This window comes from Mytilus trossulus, chromosome 11 (assembly GCF_036588685.1).
Source record: "Mytilus trossulus isolate FHL-02 chromosome 11, PNRI_Mtr1.1.1.hap1, whole genome shotgun sequence".
NCBI classification, from domain to species: Eukaryota; Metazoa; Mollusca; class Bivalvia; order Mytilida; family Mytilidae; genus Mytilus; species Mytilus trossulus.
The window spans coordinates 37,274,933-37,295,637 of NC_086383.1; the positions used below are offsets into that span (position 1 = coordinate 37,274,933).

The following is a 20,705-nucleotide window of genomic DNA, read 5'->3' on the forward strand; positions in this document are numbered from 1 at the left end:
AGTTGTTAATTTCTGCGTCATTTTGGTCTCTTGTGGAGAGTTGTCTCATTGGCAATCATACCACATCTTCGTTTTTTTTATATCAACTTATTTTCCGTTCCATTTTCCGTTAAGAAATGAGGTTGCATTTTGTTTTTTACATGTAGCTTTTTTTTTGCTTCGAATAACAGGGCGGACCTTTCAGTTTCAGTCGACATACACGCTATCTTGAAATAATTACTTTTCACATATAAATTATGTTTGGTTGCTTCATGATGTGTGTGAAATTCAGCAACAACTATTGGCTTACATGAGATAAATATTTACAGACTTCTGAGGATATTAAGCCACGAAATGCCGGAAAATTAACTGTGTTAGATCAGATCAAATGTTATTAATTCATGGTCGTTTTATTATGCATATATTACACACTGAAATTGAAAATTGAAATATCAATCATTAATACGTCTTTACTTGTATTGCTAATCTGCAATATGTAGACGTTACGAGCGATGTTCGTGTCTGTAAGCGTAACATACGTTATCGCTAAAATCGGACGTTTTTCATGGTTTAGACGCTACAAAAATACTTCTAGAATAAGTAAAGTTAATGTACCTGTCTGGTTAGGGGAGGGTTTGGATCCTGCTAACATGTTTAACCCCGCCACACTATGAATGTATGTGCCTGTCCCTAGTCCATGTAGTCAGGAGCTCGTAATTCAGTGGTTGTCGGTTGTTTGTGTGTTACATATTTGTATTTCGTTCATTTTAAATAAAATACAGTTCTTAGTTTTCCAGTTTGAATTGTTTTACATTGTCATTGCGGGGCCTCATTGTTGAAGGCCGTACGGTGACCTATAATCGTTAATGTCTGTGTTATTTTGGTCTCCTGTGGATAGTTAATTGTCTCATTGGCAATCATACCACATCTTCTGCGAGACCCGAATTACGGCTTTGGTTGTTCTCGACAATTGTCGGTATGGTGGCCTTATACTTCAAATGGAATATTTATGCAGTCTTTGAAAGTACCAAACAAATGGTTTTCATAAGAATTACATGACAGGTACGTAACTGTCAAATAAGCACCATTCAAAGAAGAAAAAAATTGATTAAGACTATTGATATTAGGAACGATTTAAAAGATATTGTCTCACGATCTATACTCCCGAGTTCTGCCCTGTTATTCGAAGCAAAAAAAAAAACTACATGTAAAAAACAAAATGCGCCCTCATTTCTTTACGGAAAATGTGAACGGAAAATAAGTTGATAAAAAAGGAGACGTAGAATGACTGCCAATGAAACTACTCTCCACAAGAGACCAAAATGACACAGAAATTTACAATTTTAAGTCAACGAACGGCCTTCAACAATGAACAAAGCCCATACCACATAGTCAACAATAAAAGGCCCCGAAAACAATGTTCAAATGCTTTCCGCAATATTTAAAAAAATCGACCAAAGATTGTATTATTTCGTTCCCGCGAAAAAAATCTTGTCTACTTGAAAAAGTCTCCGGCTGCATCCTAATGTCCCTTTCACGAAGTTTCGAAATATTATTTTTGAATAAAAATTATATATCCGTGTTTGAAACAAATGTCGGTTTAGTAACATTCAAACCAATTGCGTGACTTACATGTATACTGAACCGATAATATAAAGTGATAGTACATGAAATATCCGGCAAACTTTCTACTCCGTCTACCTCTATGTCGATGATAAATGAAACACACATACATAAATATCTCGTTGCGCTGAAGATAAGTTTGCAACCGAACTTTTTGGAATAGTCATGAATTATATTACAGTGCTAATATTTTATAGATAATAAGTTTTCTTTCAAACATTTAAGTTGTGCATTTTGCCACTATGCACGGAACTGATGTCTAACGAATTTGTCTTAAAGTTCTCTAAAGTAATTCAACATGTTACCCGGTCTAATGTTTTTTCTGACAAGTGTAAGTTTTTTCTTAGTTTTTACAGTAATATATTCGTATCGTTTTAAAGAAACATTGGGAGCATCATCCGAAACATTCTTCGTCCGTAAGTTTTAAAGAAGACTCTTTAATGCTATAAGATAGAAACGCAAACAAAAAATGCTCGTGCAATTACGCACCCAAGTTTTACTCGTTTAAACTTACAAGTGTTGCACTTAATTTAAAATTTGCGAGTAAAAATAAAACATTCAATCTGTTCCGGGTTGAGGGCAACATTTATCAATATCATAGAATGATAAAAATAATCAGAAAAAATCTGTAACATATAGATAAATCAAATCGTAGTTTAAAAAGTATTTCTCTATATATGTAGCACAATATATGCACCGACAATCGACTAAGTTGTGCGCTTGTTCTGTGTGTTTTATGGCACTGCGTTTTTTTGTTTCGTTGACTATTCAAAACCACGCTAGGTTGCCGCGGACATTACCTTGAACAAGAACTATTTTTAAAAAAGATATCCGACCTATTTAAATTTGAGTATATGTTTAAAACTATCATTTCGATAACCTACAGAAGCACAATGACTTAATGATGCAGGACTTCTTTAATTAAATCTCCATCTGAATGTAACTACAAGAAATTCTATACTAAGTCTGGTTATACTAGGGCAATAATATATAAGAATATTGTGATGACACCTAAAAAAATTATTTGTGTTCAGTATTCTTGGTCCTCGTATCTTTGTGTATACATTCACCAAAACCTCGCGGAAGTCTCACATGTGTAGGTGCGTTCTAAAAGTCATACATGTACGTTCGTACAACAAAGTTTACATTAAAAAAATTTAATTATCCCGAATAAACAGCTGTCATGGATGCAAAGAGCTATTGGAGAAACAATTATTTTAATAAAATATAAATCTTTGTAAGATCTAGTTCAAATATTTATAGTTTTTCACTTGCTTTCAATCACGATATAATTAACGAGACGTGTTTTCAAACACAATCAAATCATCCACCATGAGATCATTTTGTCCAATCACAGAAAGGATTTTCGAGCATGCGTATTCTGTTGCCATAGTTAAGCGTCCTTAAGTTCAAAGGGCACAAACAGAAACTATACCGACTACGTCGGAAAAAGAATACAGCGAAGTAGTTCAAAGCTTTTTAGAAAGCTAAAACTTATAGTTTTCAAAGTGTATATCACTGATGCGTTTTGTTTTAATCTGTGTCAAAAAAGCGTTTACCAGAACGTAATAGGTGTTTGCACATAACGTAATAGGTGTTTAGACATAACGTAATAGGTGTGTGCACCTAACGTAATAGATGTTTGGACATAATGTAATAGGCATTTGCACATAACTTTCATGGTGTTTGCAAATAACGTAAGCGGTATTTGCACATAACGTAATAGTATTTGCACATAATGATGAAGTTTTTATACATAACTTAATAGGTATTTGCTGATAACGTAATAGGTGTTTGCACATAAGGTAAACGATGTTTGCACATAGGGTGAACAATGTTTGCACATAAGGTAAACGAGGTTTGCACAAAACGTATTAGTTGTTTGCACATAATGTAAAAACCATTTGCACATGACGCAATGAATGCTCACAGAGAGTATCAGCTGTATGGCAAAACGCATATGAATTATACCATGATGTATTATGTTTTTCACTGGAGATACATATGTATAAACACAACATAACGCCAAAAGACTATAATATCATGAGATTTACATAGAACAAAGGTGTATCAAAACAAAACGTTTAGAACATTTCACATAACAATAACACTCGAGACAGGACGCAATTATTAACTGACTTATGCAAAAGAAAAACAGACACAAAATAGATAAAATATGAGAGAATGTAAAGGTGGTTGATCATAAAGTTCCGAAGTATTCACAGAATATATAGTAGTTACAGCATAATGTAATGCATATTTTACACAACAAAGTTTAGCAATGACATATCATACAATTGTTTGACCAAACAAATTACTAATTTGACATAACACAGAGATGCCGTGTCAGGATATAAAGGCATTTGCACATAACATAAAGAAGAAATAACAGGACGTAACGGCAAAGCGACAGAACACATTAAATATTTACACTATAAGACAGTTCCGGCGTTCCATAAGACAGCCTTAATTTCTGCATCCTGTGTATCAGTTTCTGCTGAAATAGATGGGTTCAGTATACTAGTAGTCACAAAACGCTGAATTATTCAGTAAGAGATCATCTTTACAGCAGAACGTGAAGTTAAAGAATAATACTATCGTCAGTTCATTCTGTTTAAGAAGCTCCAGCTGTATGACGTCAACTTTACATGAATGAGGGAACAAGAATAACGTAAACAAGAAGAGGGGCACAACTGTTACACATGGGAGTGCAGATTGTTTGTTGAAAATCATGTATGAAAAACTGCACATACACCAACTTCAATGTTTCTTTTTTTAGGAATGGGAATTACATGTAATTTTTTTATGTGAACAAAGACAATTGATACATATTATTGCAAGAAGAACGAGATTGTATGTGCTCTAACAGATCTATTGATTTTTTTAGTATCCACATCTGATTCACTCCGGCCATACAGAATGTGATTTTACTATAACTCAGTTTGTTGGTTTTGTTCTTTTTTTACTCATGGTGTTGTCAGATTGTTATCGACTTCTGAGTTTAAATATCCCTTTATCGCCTCTACTTTTGAAGATCGTCTTTGGTCGGTGATAACATTAATCCAACGGTTGAACCTGATTTTAATCATTTAGATAGAGATTCGTTCAACACTTGAAAGATCCAGCAATATAACATTGCAAGTTAGGACACGTTTTAGTCGTATTTGGCACAACGTTTTGGAATTTTGAATCCTCAATGCTCTTCAACTTTGTAATTGTTTGGCTTTATAAATATTTTGATATGAGCGTCACTGATGAGTCTTATATATGTAGACGAAACGTGCGTCTGGTGTACTAAATTATAATCCTGGTACCTTTGATAACTATTTATATCCATGCAGTACAGTAAAGGAGAAGATTCAGTTCTTCATCTGTGGTTAAAATTCCAAAAGAATGTAGCATAGAAATAAGAAGCTGTGGTATGAGTCCCAATGAGATAACAGAACTAAAATGAAAACAATTGTAGGTCAAATTACGGCCTTCAACACCGAGTCTTCGATAAACACCGAACAGCAAGTAACAGAGAATCACAAAATGACTAGACTAAGTGTAAAAACAATTTTAAACAGAACCCTTTTTGACCGATAATTGGTTTAATAAAGTATTTGGTTTCGTACACAAAACTAAACTTTTTATTTCAAAACTACCTCACAGCTGAGTGGACGGATACTTTAAATAATTAGTTTTAAATAATATTAGTAATATACATGATATAGTTGATTATGTTAATTAACCAATAACATTTAATATTAAACGAGCACATTTGCAAAAAATGATCAAACATGTAGAAAATATACACATACAAATGTATGTAGGACCTCCATACACATAAGATTCAGTATATGTACAAGTTAATAAATATATCAGTCTGTCCACCATTAATTTGTAAATGCAAGTTTTTGATTTCATTAAACAATCCTACATTTTAGTTAAGTCATACATGTATACATATGTGTCACTAATCTTCCTTTCATTCACGATCTATACAATGCCCCCGTCTCCCTCTCGCTCTCTCTCTCTCTCTCTTTCCTATAATTAAGACAATTCTCCCATGCCATCTATCAACAAACAAATGTTAAGAGTATTATGTTGCCAACTTTGTCTTTACATTCAGAATAACTTTGCGCATATCGTCGAATCTACAAATTCTGAAAAAAACAAGATTAAAAGCATGAAATTATAAATAATTCCTGTATATTACTATTAGACTAGATTTAGTCAGAACTTAACAAAATAAAATCTTGTAAGATTTTGTCTGTCAATATCGAGTCTAATGCCTTTTAAGGCTTGATCCCCTGTTAAATACTATTAAGCAGAACATATCATTTATTTTAAGCATATCAACGCTATATATAGAGAATATTAATCTACTTATTTTTTTCTAATAACAAAAGGATTAATAATGCAAACGGTATTTGAATAAATTAAACTGCTTTATTACTTTCATTCCATGCGTGAAGTTACTATAGTATCAAATCCGAAAATCTAACAATATTTATAATCAAAATTAATGCACTATGTCAAATATGCAGTCAAACATGAAATTGGACCTCGGCCGAAAAAAACAAAAAAACAACAACTTCACAATTGTACTGAAAATGTTAATTCAAGCCTGTGGTTTTGTTTGATAAGCATCAATTGGCTAATTTAAAGTTCAAACTCGACTCACGTTTTCTGCATTGAACAATTAAATAAATTTTGTTTAGTTGGCACAGGACATTAAACACGGTTTCACTTTGACATGCATTAAGCAAATGGTCTAGTTTGACAATGAATGTTATCATGTATTGCCGGTTCGATGTCTATTTTGTAATTTAAGTCGTTGTATTTTTCTGTCGTTTTGTCATTTTATTGATGGTTATGACTCCCCCCTCCCCTTTTCGTTTACTAATTATCCATTCTATTTCTTTAAAACTATATTTTATACAATTGAGTTTTATACATCCTGACCTAATTTATAGCTGACTATACGGTGTGACTGATTGATTCGTGTGTAATGCTACTTTCGGGCCTTTTGGTTTTTTTGTGCCAACAGGGATAGAACCATCGACCTTCGATTAGAAACAACATTGCAGTCTTAGTCGATTTAGATTGGCGATAAACGAACTTGCCACGAGCCGAGGTCGAACTTGCAATCTTAGTTTTAACAGGTTTGTGGAACTAAAACCTCGGTCACTGGATCCTTTTGTTCCATTGACAAGCATACCACATATCCTTTTTATTTATTTTTATTTATAAGAAATATTACCATTAAAATCAATCTGATCATTTCCATCCATGTCAGCATCATGTAATATTTCGTCAATGTCTTCTACTGTTATCCCAGACTGTTTTGTACACAGAGCCGAGATAAGTTCTTGTTTGGTTAGGAAACCATCACCATCATTGTCCAATAAACAAAAGGCAGCTTTCATTCGCTCACGTTCTATATCAATTGTGACGTAATTCTTTCTCATCATTTCTACATACTCATTAAAGTCTATAAATCCATCATCTTAAAAATAACAAATTAAAATTTGAAAAATGGAACCTAAAGGGATATTATATATTTTCTAGATCTAAATAAGTTGCTATATCCTATTTCCTACTAGTGTGAGCATTTTTTAAATAGTCAGTATTACTTCAAGTTTGTAAATTGTTGAATATATACAGTGCAATTTATTTTTGTTTGCCGGACTTTTCAATCCAGGCCAACAAAACAAAATCAAAACAAAAGTTCCTGTTTGTAAAATAAACTGAATTTATACGTACTGTTTTTATCAGATGACAGAAACATTTCATCCACCTCAGCGTCCGTGGGATTCATCCCAAGTCGATAAGCTCCGAGAATTAGCTCTCTTCTCGATACTCTCCCATCCTTATTAACATCCAGGTCGTTGAATGATTTTTTTATTTCTAAAAGTAATTAATACATATTTCAAGTCAAATAACTGAAGGAGTCGAGAGCTGGGTGTTTTTTTTTTAAAACTGGGAGGTAGTTTCTCAAATTTTAAAGACTCCATGGTTACAGAAAAATATGAAAAAAAGTTTTACCGCTTAAACAATGTTTGTTCCAAAAACACAAGCTTCCAAACTAAATAAATAATAAGCAAGACCTCATGCATTTGGTTTGTATAACAGACAAAAAAAAATATATATCTCAGTTGAACCCAAAAATATTCAGTAGCGGGCGAAAAAGAGAAAAGGGAGGGGGGTTTCGCCGGTAAGAACCCTCTTTTTTTTTTATCGACAATCAATATCTTTGAATGGAGGCATATTATAAGAACCTCCCCTATTATTCTGGGTTAGTTCGATCCGCCCACGCATTCAATTTCCATCCATTATATCATGCAAATGTAATGTCTGGCTATGAAGTTTACACTTATTATACATTGGAAAACAGGGGACCCCAGCGTTGTTTCTCATTTAGGCCATTGTCTTGTCATACTTTTTAAAGCCAAACTGATCTTCGCCTTGGAATATGAAAAATGTTTTGTTTTTGCAAAATTTGAAATAAAAGACAACCTTTCCAAATGGGTCATATAGATAATTATGCAGAATTGAAAATATGTTCGTTGAGGTCTTTCAATGCTTTTTAAAACACACATCTTAAACGTCAAATATTTACAACTGTTAATTTAATTAATAGTTTATGTACCTACCGTCAATTTGCTGTTGGGTGAGACCTTTTACATCCTTTACAGGTAACAGCACATAAGATTCTTTTCTTCGAATACTCTTCTTCTTTTCGGCCATTTTATTGTATATTTGTACTTCATGAACTGAGCTTTGTCTCCTTCTTGGTGTCCTATTTTTACTTGTGGGTCTACTCGATTGTTCTTTATAATTTGTTACACATTTTTCTTTGGAATTTCTTTTTGTATATCGGTTAGCATCGATGATTTCACAATAATCGTCTTCGTCCGATTTATTTTCAGATTTTACAGAAACATTATCACATGAATCCGACCTTTCAAGTCTTGCGGATTTGATAACCCGTAAAGCTGTTTTAGCTGCGTATATAACTGTCTGTTCAAAAGCTTCTTTTTCAAGAGGGTCTACACCATCTAAGTCTATGCTCTTTCGTCGTATTTCTAATCTTGAATTAATGTCATTTAATAAGCTTTCTCCCCTTTTACTAGATTCATTTATGGAACTGTCATGGGATGGTGCTGGTTTTAACTATACAAAAACAAAAATGACTATTATAATTTAAAAGCTAAAAATAACAAAGAAACACATGTTTTATCTTAAAGGTAACTGAGTGAGATTATTTAGATTAGTGGCGCTCAATTTTATAAGGGACGGGAGCGGGAGTATCCTGAGAAAACAATCGACTTTCGGCTGTAAAATCGACAATCCTAGTCGACAGGAACTGGAATTTAATGCACCTGCTACTTGTTGACTGGGTATCAACGAAGGATTGTGGTGCATTACTTATTTACACAACATTACTTCTTACTCTTGCAACTAGACTTTTGTTATAATTCTTTATTTTGTATTTCTTCATCTTATACAATAATTATATGCATTATTTTTATCAAAGAAGAATACAATACATGTTTATTCATTTTGACCTGTCAGTGTCAGCGCTTAAATTACAAGACTAAATGCGAAGGAACAGTGCTTTAGTGGCTGTTCTTCGTCTCATAGTCACAGATAACTGCCGAAAAAAATCAACTCTTTTATTTGCAGTTATTTCCCTTTATATGTTTTCTACAGGGAGACGGATTAATATAAGGGAAACCTTGTTTCCGAATCCGTATGTAATATTGTATCACTATATTTTTATGTGTATGTCATGTACATGATTTTTTGAAATAAAATATGTTTAAAGTAAAGTCACAGGTGAACCACGAAATTAAATTCTCAATGAATGACAAATTTTCTAAAGACTTGTATAAAGTCTTCGGCAAAACCACGAAATTAGATGTTCACGAACTTGCAAGCTTTCCTTCAACCACGAAAATTGGTGCCCACGAAAATTAATGTATCTACAGTATGAGCTAACGTGTCAAAAGTGAGTGACAAAAATGTGCTTCGATTATCGAAGAGAAAAGAATGCAAATAAGATCAATTAACAATTACTTACCGAAAAAGAAGAAGAAGCATGTCAGTGTGTGAACATGAAAACGATTTAGAAGGTGTTTGGATTTATTAACTTCTTCTAAACAACCAATTTATGTTTTATAAGCTGTAATAAATATTTTAATAAAGACCTTACCCGTGACATAGTTCCAGTATTCAACAGTAAATATCAATTGTAATTATTTTATTCCATTCAATTTTCACAATAGCACTGGGCTACGAAATTTCATATAATTGAAGTTAATTGCAATTAACTCTATTTTGTTACATTATTGCTGTGATCACTTATGGTTTTAATATAATTTGTTAATCGTTTAATTTTTAATCTGCCAAAGCCTCGTTTTCTCTACTTAACCCCACTTGTTAAATACTTCAGAGGGATTATATTTGATATACATGTACTTTGTAAAAAGTCAGGATTAAACAGTAAGAATCTACATATGACTAAAAAATGAAAGAATTCCACTGGCAATTTAACTTTTCAACGTTTGGCCTCATCTTCCGATTACATATGATAAACAAGAACTATCTTTAAAAAAGATATCCGACGTGTTTAATTTTGAGTATAATTTTATGTTTAAAACTATCATTTCGATAACCTTCAGAAGCACATTGACAAAGGTCCTCGTGTCTTTCTTTTTACATTTACCAAAACCCCGCGGAAATCTCACATGCATAAGTGCGTTCAAAAAGTTATGTACGTTCGTACAACAAAGTTTACATTAAAAATTATATAATTGTCTCGAATATACAGCTGTCATGGATGCAAAGAGCTATTGGAGAAAAAAATATTTCAATAAAAATATAAATCTTTGTAAGATCTAGTTCATATATTTATAGTTTTTCACTTGCTTTCCATCACGATATAATTAACGAGACGTTTTTTCAAACACAACCAAATCACCCACCATGACAGCATTTTGTCCAATCACAGAAAGGATTTTTGAGCATGCGTATTCTGTTGCCATAGTTAAGCGTCCTTAAGTTCAAAGGGCACAAACCGAAACTATTCCGACTACGTCGTAAAAATGACCAGATGAGCTTTGTTGTAAAAAGTCAGGATGAATTAGGTAGCATCTTCATAGCAAAACAAACCCCTAAAACTCTATAATGTGCATACAATTTGACTTCTCCAAATTTAATACTTTCACTAATTACAACACTCAAGTTTCATACATATGATAATTGAGGACATTATAATGCAGACATGTGCTTATTAAGAATCTTGAAAACCTACAGTCATACCACAAAGGAAACCAGGTAGAAAATGCGATTCTCGATTATATCAGGTGTGAATAAGTATTGATTTACTAATCGATATGCTTCAGGTGTGAAACAATGAACAATTAAAAACCGGCACGCAAAATATAATATTTTTGAATATTTAAGGAATGACTATGATTTTAGAAAAAAAACTCAAAAACCTAACTGTGACCACTGAACCATGAAAATGAGGTCAAAGTCAGATGACACCTGCCAGCTAGATATTTACACCTTCTAATCATTCCATACACAATATATAGTAGACCTATTGTATACAGTATAAGAAAAACAGACTATATCACAACAACTTAACTGTAACCACTGAACCATTAAATGCGGCCAAGGTCAGAAGACACCTGCAAGTTGGACATGTACACCTTAGTCCTTCCATATATACTAGACCTAATAGTATAACTGATAGTATCTGAGATATGTACTTGACCACCAAAACTTAATCTTGTTCACTGATCCATAAAATGAGGTCGAGGTCTCGTGAAGTCTGTCGGGCATGTTGACCTTGCGACTTTGATCCGATATAGCAGAATATTTCATTACCTAGTCACGATAGTAATCCGACTAAACAAAATCTGCTGAGTTTCCGAATGTTACGGGACATACACAATTTGTCGAGTTGCTTTTCCGACCTGTCCGAACCAATTCTGACCCGAGTTAATCTGTAACGAAGGTATACGAGCGATGTCTGATCTCAAACGGGATCCATGATAGTCTGCACTGTGTGAATTCCGCTTGATGGACAGATAAGTAAATATAGTGCTCATTAACTATAATGTGAAGCTTACAAAATTTATAATAAAAACAACTTGATTGATTGGTGTTTACTGCAGCTTCAACACTTCATGTATTATTCATATGTTTTAGTTGTAATGAAACCATAGAAGATGAGAAACATGTAATTTTGAAATGTCCACTATATGCAGATTTTCGTGCTGTGTTGTTTAGTCATGCTAATTCTTTTTGTCATGATTTTAATAGTATGTCAGATGATGATAAATTTGTATTTTTATTTAGTGATGAAAATGTTTATTTTTACACTGCCAAAATCTTCTATGATATTTTACTGAAAAGAAAATGTTTATTATATTCTTAACATTTGTTTACTTTTAAACTGTTTTATGTTATTCTTAACATTTGTATACTTTTAATTTGTTTTATGTTTTATGTATGTATATATATATGTAAATGCAACTCGTCTAAACATCAACCCAACAATGTTAGATCTGTAAATTTGCTTTCGCAAATTTTTGGTTCTTCCCTCGCCGGGATTCGAACCCATGCTACTGTGATATCGTGACACCAAATCGCCTGTACTGCAGCCGTCCCGCTAGACCACACGACCACCTGGGCTCTCAAAAAAAGAGCTTTCGGTGGCACGTGTTACCTTTCCACGTCAGTTTTAATCTAGCGGCGTACTACAGTACATGATATATAAGGCATAAAGATGTTATATATGTAAATGTATATACCATTTTTTATAGTCTCTCATAACTCTTTTTAGAGTGGCTCTTGTTTTATATTGTAATATGTAAATTGTAATATTATGTAAATGTTTTAGAAGAGGTGAGACTCAAATAAAATATTGTCTTGTCTTGTCTTGTATTATGCTAGTTTATGGCGGTACGTTTTAATTGCATGGTGGAGGAAGACAGATTTCCAAGAAAAAACCACCGACCTTCAGTAGAAAAATTGCCAATCCTAGTCAATTGAAGATGGAGATCTGGCGGATTAAAACTCACAATCTTAGTGTAGCTAGTGGTACAGTAGTAAGCAGTATACATCTTTACAGGACACTGAGGCCCAGTGGAACATGGCATATTTTAAAATATGAATACCTTCGTAACAAGGCATTTAGCTGCTTCATCTATATTTATATTTTCTTTCGCAGACGTCTCGAACCATCCAACAAAACCATTTTCTTTACAGAAATCATCCATCTGAGAGACGTTGTTTACCGGTCCTTCCTTGGCTTGATCACACTGACAAATAGATATATAATATAAGGTTAATGTCTGGAAAATAAAAAAAACTTATTGTATGAGGCTGAAAACTGGGAAAGGGCGATGTTCTACATACTAATACATTGATAGCTTTTTAAATTGTTTGTATCAGATGCCTGCTTCATAGAAAAGCACAAGTTAAAGGCTGGTTAAAAACAAATATACCTTTTAATGTATATTGATGGCAGTTTGAAAGAAAAAAATAATAAGTAAATAAAATTATATTTCCACCATGGTTGCATGATTCTAATTTTGATCTTTATGGAGTTTTAGAAGACAGACAGGGTTTTGTTTAATCCAAGGCATAGCTGAAGTCTTGAACAAGTTTGAACATAAAGTAAGGACTCAATGTGTTTATTCACTTTGAAAGCGTAATACTTATAAAATAACTAATCAAGGAATTCAAATATAATATAATATATAACAAGTGACCAAGCAACACAACAATTCACAAATGCGCATTGTGCATGACTTTTATTATTAAAAGCCCATTTTCAATGTAATAAAATTAAACTAATCAAATGATTAAAATATCGAAACAAATTCAACTGGAGACCGACCTACACGTACATGTATAATATTACAACGCTAACAATATGTTTGTGAATGCTAGCTATATATAGTTGCTACATGTTGCTTATCAAACATTTAAAAGCTGGTGGAGTATATTATCTACCCAGATGTAGATATACCCCACCCCTTTTGTGAACCTTCATATATATGATGAATACAGACTGATTACTAGTATGCATTCAAAGTTTGGCTTGCCAGTCCCCCCTTTTTTTCTCTAATCCTGGATTTGCATCTAATACCACATTTTTGTAGATGCTTACTTTATTTGCCAGTAAAACACATGGTAAAGGTGTTGAATCTGATAGTGTGACTTTACTGTCTAGATCTGCTTTCCATTTCATGACGGCTTCAAATGTTGATGGTTTTGTTACATCATACACTATAAAACATCCACTAGCTCCGTTATAATAAACACGAGTCATGTTACCGAATCGTTCTTGACCTACAAGTAGAGCCCAAAAATGTATATATTTCAATTGTTTTTAAAAGAAAAAGCTTTCGTGAAATACCCCTTTACAGAATATTGCAGTCTTGACAACTTTTATACCGGATTTGTGCTTCCATGTGCAACTTGAGGGAAGCCATATGTAGAATAGGATAATTATGATTGATACCTAACCTACCAGAGCACATGATATTCATGTTGCTCAGTCTTTAGTTTTCGCTGTAGTGTTGTGGATCTAACATATTCTCATTGTTTTTTTTAGCATGATGATGTTTGTAATTTTCTTTGATCAAGCTGATTACGTTTTTCTCTCCTGTTTTCACTAATTATTTGATACTTGCTAATTATTATCAATTTCTATTGTATATATACAACTTCAGATGTTTAACCATCTATCCTTTACTAAAAAGTTAAAGTTTATATTTAGGTTATGGCTATTCCTGTGTTGACATGATTTATCATTGATCATGGTCAGAAAAATAGACTAATCTAATCAATATACTATTTACAAAACTTTGAATTTTTAGAATCCGTATTTCTTTTGACAAAAAATCTTAAGGTACATGTTTATTGCAGTATGTCATGGAGAGTAAAGCTCAGTAGTTTTAATTGCACCCTTTAAAAATACTAACATTTTAGATATTTTATATCATACATTTGAACAATTTTCTTGAAAATGTAAAATCTATGCACAGCACTACATATAGTTGTACCGTATTTTGGTCAGTATCATACGCATTTAAAAAGGAAATGCAATCATACACAACACCGAATTATACTAATATATCAATCACATACCTGCAATCTCCCATAACTGCAACTTTACGATTGTACCATCATCCCAATCTATTACCTTTAATGCAAAATCTACACCTATCTATGTTGACAGTTAGGGAAAGCAATGAATCATATTATACATGTGGTATCGGTATTAATCAGATTTACTGATGACGTTTAGAATTACTCCTACCGGTGATTTTTCAGATATAATACAGAAGAGTGAAGGAGATTCACTCCTAAATGTAATGTCTATCATTTAACCGAATGACAATGATGTAAAGTGAGATATTTTTACTACGGTTTTGTTTCAGATAGTTTCACGAGTTAGATCAAATTGTGAAAATTTCGACTAAGCTATTAAGAACGATGAAATAAAAGGCAAAACTAACAGAAAATTATCATTTAAGTGAGTTCAAGCTTTTGACATTTGAAAAGAGACTACTATCCCAATGAGTCAAAGAGACAACCAACCGACCTCAGAGAACAAATCGACCAACATTTATGTCATTATATGGATACAGTAGCTTTGTATTGTTCAGAGAATAAGTTATGAGTATAGCGTGATTTGATGCTGGTTTTCCCTGTACCAATATCTCCGATCAATACAAACTTGTATAAGAGCTCTGTTTTCTCCACTTTAGCTGCCTGCAATAAAACATTAAACTTATATTTCAAATCATCATCATAATGTACTAAAACCTAAAGAATGTGTTAAAATTGATGGTGTAAATTCATTTATTTGCTTTTTAACCAATTTTCAAAAATGCATAATACTTGGTTGCATGGGTACAATATTTCAAGTGCCTGATTTAGGGGAGACAAAGGGACCATCCCCCTCTAGAGCTACACGTATGGTTAATGTAAAGATTTTTTGCACGTCAAATTGCATGGAAATGAAGATTATGCCAAAGAGACAACAACCCGATCAGAAAGCAGAAAACAGCCGAAGGCCAAGAATGAGTCTTCAAATCAGCGAGATAATAAACCAGCTGGATCCTAAATAAGATTGTGTACTAGGTCAGTAGCCAAGTTTTGGGAGGCTCAGATGCAGCTGGCTAAAATTTTAAGAACATTATAAATATTAACCCTACCACCCACCATACCCTCAAACCTCAATGGCATAAATGTAAATACATATTTGATGTGGGGACATGTTAACAAGACATTTTATTTATATAGATTAGACCGTTTGTTTTCCCGTTTGAATGGTTTTACACTAGTAATGTTGGGGCCCTTTGCAGCTTGTTCTTCGGTGTGAGTCAAGGCTTCGTGTTGAAGGCCGTACGTTGACCAATAATGGTTTATCTTTTTAAATTGTTATTTGGATGGAGAGTTCAATGTCTCACTGGCACGCATACCACATCTTCCTATATCTAGCAACACAATTGATTTGACAGCAACTAAACAACGCAATAAAACTATACGATAATTATCTTAATCGGTCATCTGAGAAAGTCAACAGAAGTTTTACAAGATCGAGTATACAAGTATTTTAATTGATCCTTTCATATAGATTTCTAGAGAAATACATTAAATTAAAGGGTTATACTGGCGTCAGACATGAGCGTATAGCTCCGAGGTTCGCCGGGCGTGTTAAAAAATCATGTACGCTTAGACTACCAATACGCTAGTAATTTTGGATGCAGTGAACCTGTCAATCATATATGTAATGTGTGCACCACGAGCTTTAAGCGTGTATTTGGTGTACGAGAAGCGTACATAAGCGTTTATCGGACGTTCAAGAAACGTATGTTGGCGTATGCCTGGCGTTTGTCTAACGTAGATGGAATGCACGCTACGTATTTGAGACGCGTCTCTGTTATGTCTTGAACGTTCTATTAGAGGTTTCTCAACATCTTACGAACGAACGAAAATCGCCCTTACTTGACGTAACTTGCCGTAACGAGAAAAGAGGGAGCAGTAATTTATCTTATAATTTTGGATTATCGGCTGTGCTCTTCTTCCCTTTGAAATGTCTTTTACGTGTAAAATATGCCTGCTTGATTTTTTTAAACCATTTTGAATGAAATACTGATTACATTTATTTGATATTATATAGTATATAATATACAATTTACTGTTCAAACAACACAGTTTAAAGTCTTATTGATCTATTAATCTAAGTGAAGAATATTTAATCAAATGACAGTAATGGTACAAGAAATTCAAATAAACATGATGACATCATCACGATTTAGTACATGTATATGTGAAAAAGGTAAATACAGATTGTATATGGATCGAAAGAGATAGGATTTCTTTTTATTTTAGCTAGAAGCTGATTAACGGTAGAAATTCTTTCGTGGACACGAGGTAAAATAAATCTAGGAGTGAACGCCTTTCGATTTAAATTTGAAAAGAAAACATCCCAATAAGTCCCGGGATAAATTCTTTGCCCCAACCACTAAAATCCAGATAATCTCTTCTTATTGATATATTGTTATAAATTGGCAGACCTAACAAGAAAAATAAAGGAAAATATTGAAATACATATTTTAACTTATATATTGTTTTTTTTTTATTATCATGGCCTTTCTTATTCTATGTGTGTATGTTTCCTCTATAGTATAATTATGAGTATATACATTTTTTTCTTGTTTATTGTTTCCGTTAAGCTTCAATTGCATACTGTGCATATGTCCTCTATTTTTCATATTTCTAATTATTCTTTTTAGTTAGGGGTGTAATATATAAAAATATAATATATTTTGATAACTATGTGACTACCAGTTCTGTTAGTACTGTAGCACTCATACTTTCAACAAGAACACACAAAACTCTATTTCTAAGGATAGATCGAGTGCACCTTTGAATTTCTTTAACTGATTCCCAATAAATATTAGAAATAAAAAAAGCTATGTTACGACTTATCTATTCAAGATACTCTCCGATACGAAATAATGAAACTCATAGTAACTCAAATCGATTGGACCCATAAAAGGGACGTGTGGATATATGAAATATATTAAAGTTGTGTTATCTCGATTACTTATCAATCCTTTACCAAACGCTAATTTCGCAATGAAATGAATGGAATATTTTCCACTGAACGTTAAACACCAAACAATCGATCAACAAATTGCAAACTAGATGTGTTGAATTTTTTATCAAGGACATTATAAAAAAAAACCTTTTTAAATGGATAAGGGAGATAAATCGAACGCATATATACGACATGTTAGCAAACGGAACTAAACGTAAGAAAACGAAACAGTCAACAACAGAAAATAAATTGGAAAACGGATGTTTAATGACAACAATAGAATGCAAGGTTGCAAAAAGGATATTAAGTTGTTAACTGTTGTCTTTTAACACACTGCAGTATCAGTAGACATTTATTATGGATTTTATTATAACAAAATTACTGCTCCATAACGATACTTTCGTAGAGTTTCGTCCGTTCGTAAGATGTTGAGAAACCTCTATTGGGCGTTCAAGAAACGTATGTTTGCGTATGCCTGGCGTTTGTCTAATGTAGATGGAATGCACGCTACGAAAGAACTTGGACGTTCTATTATGGGGTGTTTGTTACAAACACACCCGCATACGCTTTAGTTAAATTCGAACGATCTTGAAACGTATACATTGAACAACGTGCCTCAAACGTGTTTGAAACTTATCTGTAGCGCGTTAAATGCGCTTGTAGTGTATGCATAACGTGCGTGTAGCGTACATGCAGGTATACGCTAGACACACGCTTAAGTTGGATGAAAATGTGTATGCTGCGTAAAGTTGTAGCTGCAAAGAGTTGTAGCGTTCACCAAGCGTATACCTTTGTATTTCAACGTACCTTAAACTTGTGCAGCGCGCTTTTAACGATTGCTTACCGTTCCTCTGGCGTGCAACTAGCGTATACCGACTTTGTCAATTTCCTCTGTACGTTTGGTGCACGCCGGTCTATACGCCAATATATGACGCCGGAATTATTTGCGTGCAACGTTTTCGGTCTATTTATTTCACGTGTTTCCGTGTTTTGACGTTGAAAACTCGTTTTCTCGTGTTTGGTTTAATGAGCGAGCTTTGAGCTTCCCCTTACTTATTTTCCGTGTTTCGTGTCAGTACTCTTTAACTTCTCGAGCTTGTCCAGCAATTGAAGAGTCAATAGGGACTGATTCAAAGTCAGCCCGGATATTGTATATGTATGGCATGTAATAAAATTCATAAAACTACTACGAATAATATTTATTTTCTTATCAAATCCGACGCTTAAGGGTGACCACAAGGTCTTCATGTCAATTAACAATGACTGCATGATATCTACGAGAACGGCTTGGTATCAACTTCTAGTATTTTTTTAATTTTTTTTTTATTATTTTCGATTTCATTTCTCTTTCATCGACTTTTCCAAATTTGAGTTTTCAACCTTGATTATATATCCGTTGTTTTGTAAACATGAACTATCCAAACAAAGTACCCATTAGTTGTCATAATAATTATTCATACCAAGATCATATAAAACTGTTTTAATTACCAGTTGTCGAGTTTTTACATTTATTTTATTTTGCAACTAATTACTAGACCATAATAAGAGCATCGTTAAATTTCGCTCATATAACAATGGAAATCGTCCTAATTCATAATATACCTTATATAATACATTTTTTAGATGTTACATGTACATGTAGCAGCCGAATTTAACCCTCAGTCAATTTCCGAGATCTAAAGGCAGCATTATCTAATTGACAGAAACCAAAGAAGAACTTGCATACAGTAACTCAACATTTATATATATAATAATATAACACTACTATAATGTTAAATAGATATAATAATATGTGGTATGAGTGCGAGTACATGTATAGTAGCGCTGACTATCATGAAGCATAGGCGGATCCAAAAAGGGGGGGGGTGTGGCTTTCGTGGGAAACATTTGGTTGATTATATAGGGAATCATTGAAGCATGACAGGAGCCCCCCCCCCCCCCCTTCCTTTCGGTCAGTCAGCGCCTCTCCTCCCTAGGAAAAGTCCTGGATCCAGCACTGAGAGGTACATGTAATCGTATGCTGACTGCAGTCAATGTGTGAAAGAAAACATGGTTAAAATAACTCAAATCCACCCAGATTAATGAATTTTCACAATAGTATGTGTGTAATAGATCAAAAAAGTGAATGGTTTGTATAAAGATCAATATACAAAAGATAAACAAATCAATGAAATTTAAAGGTCAAATTATAGGCTGGACAACGTGTATATTAACCTATAAATATATATTTGTTTACAGATGATAATTTAAGAAATATTTTAATAGTCCCTCTGCTGTGCCATATCGTCATTAGCTTCACAGAACTACAGACCTCTTCTATGGCTATGTTTTACACAAAAGAAGTTTATAGTGAATTTGGAGGCTGTGTCGAAATTATACGTCTTGACTATTTATATATCGATTATTAATTCTTACCATTTCAATCACATATATCGTATATATGAGTGTGTGCTCTTCAAAATTCCTTAATTAAGACATTTCTTTATCCTGTATAAGGCAATTTATATATCTATATATCAAATATATCACACGACTTTAATACAAAATACATGTGTAGTTCGTAATCTGTTTGATGATCATATAGATTGTTAGCTAAAGTCTAGAGAGTTAACTTATTTCCAGCGTTTATAAATACTTAATAAAATATAATAGCATTAAAAGAGCGCATCCGAATGGCTTTGGGATAAAAACAAAAACAAAAAAACAACAACAACAACAAAACGAACTTTTCTTTGTGTAACGATATTTAATTTTTAAACTATAACATAGTGTTTAGCAATCCTGCTAGATGGAAACCCTTTTGTTTCCACCTTCCTCCGATTTTTTTTATTAATAAATTAATTCTATATATTATATTCCGTAATTTACGCTAGTTTGAGTGAATTTGTAAATTTTTTCGAGTTTGTATGGGTTCAACACCCTTGAAGCGAAAAGTTTATATATTATACTAGCATCGAAATGATAGGGCGAACTACAT

General features: G+C 33.1%; 1 protein-coding gene across 2 annotated transcripts; it reads right to left on the reverse strand.

Annotated features, from left to right (window-relative positions):
- Positions 1-5,352: 5,352 nt before the first annotated feature.
- LOC134690343 (uncharacterized) lies at positions 5,353-20,340 on the reverse strand. 2 transcript variants are annotated; one of them, XM_063550309.1, is made up of 9 exons: positions 20,144-20,340; positions 15,265-15,390; positions 14,764-14,842; positions 13,781-13,962; positions 12,783-12,926; positions 8,244-8,763; positions 7,354-7,497; positions 6,851-7,096; positions 5,353-5,750 (listed from the first exon to the last, which is right to left on the reverse strand). In XM_063550309.1, the coding sequence occupies exons 1-9, from the start codon at positions 20,144-20,146 to the stop codon at positions 5,713-5,715; spliced, it is 1,482 nt and encodes a 493-aa protein (XP_063406379.1). In that variant the 5' UTR covers positions 20,147-20,340; the 3' UTR covers positions 5,353-5,712. The 2 variants fall into 2 exon arrangements, with proteins under 2 accessions (XP_063406379.1, XP_063406380.1); XM_063550310.1 differs by lacking the exons at positions 14,764-14,842; positions 15,265-15,390 and having other exon boundaries at positions 20,144-20,306.
- Positions 20,341-20,705: the final 365 nt, after the last annotated feature.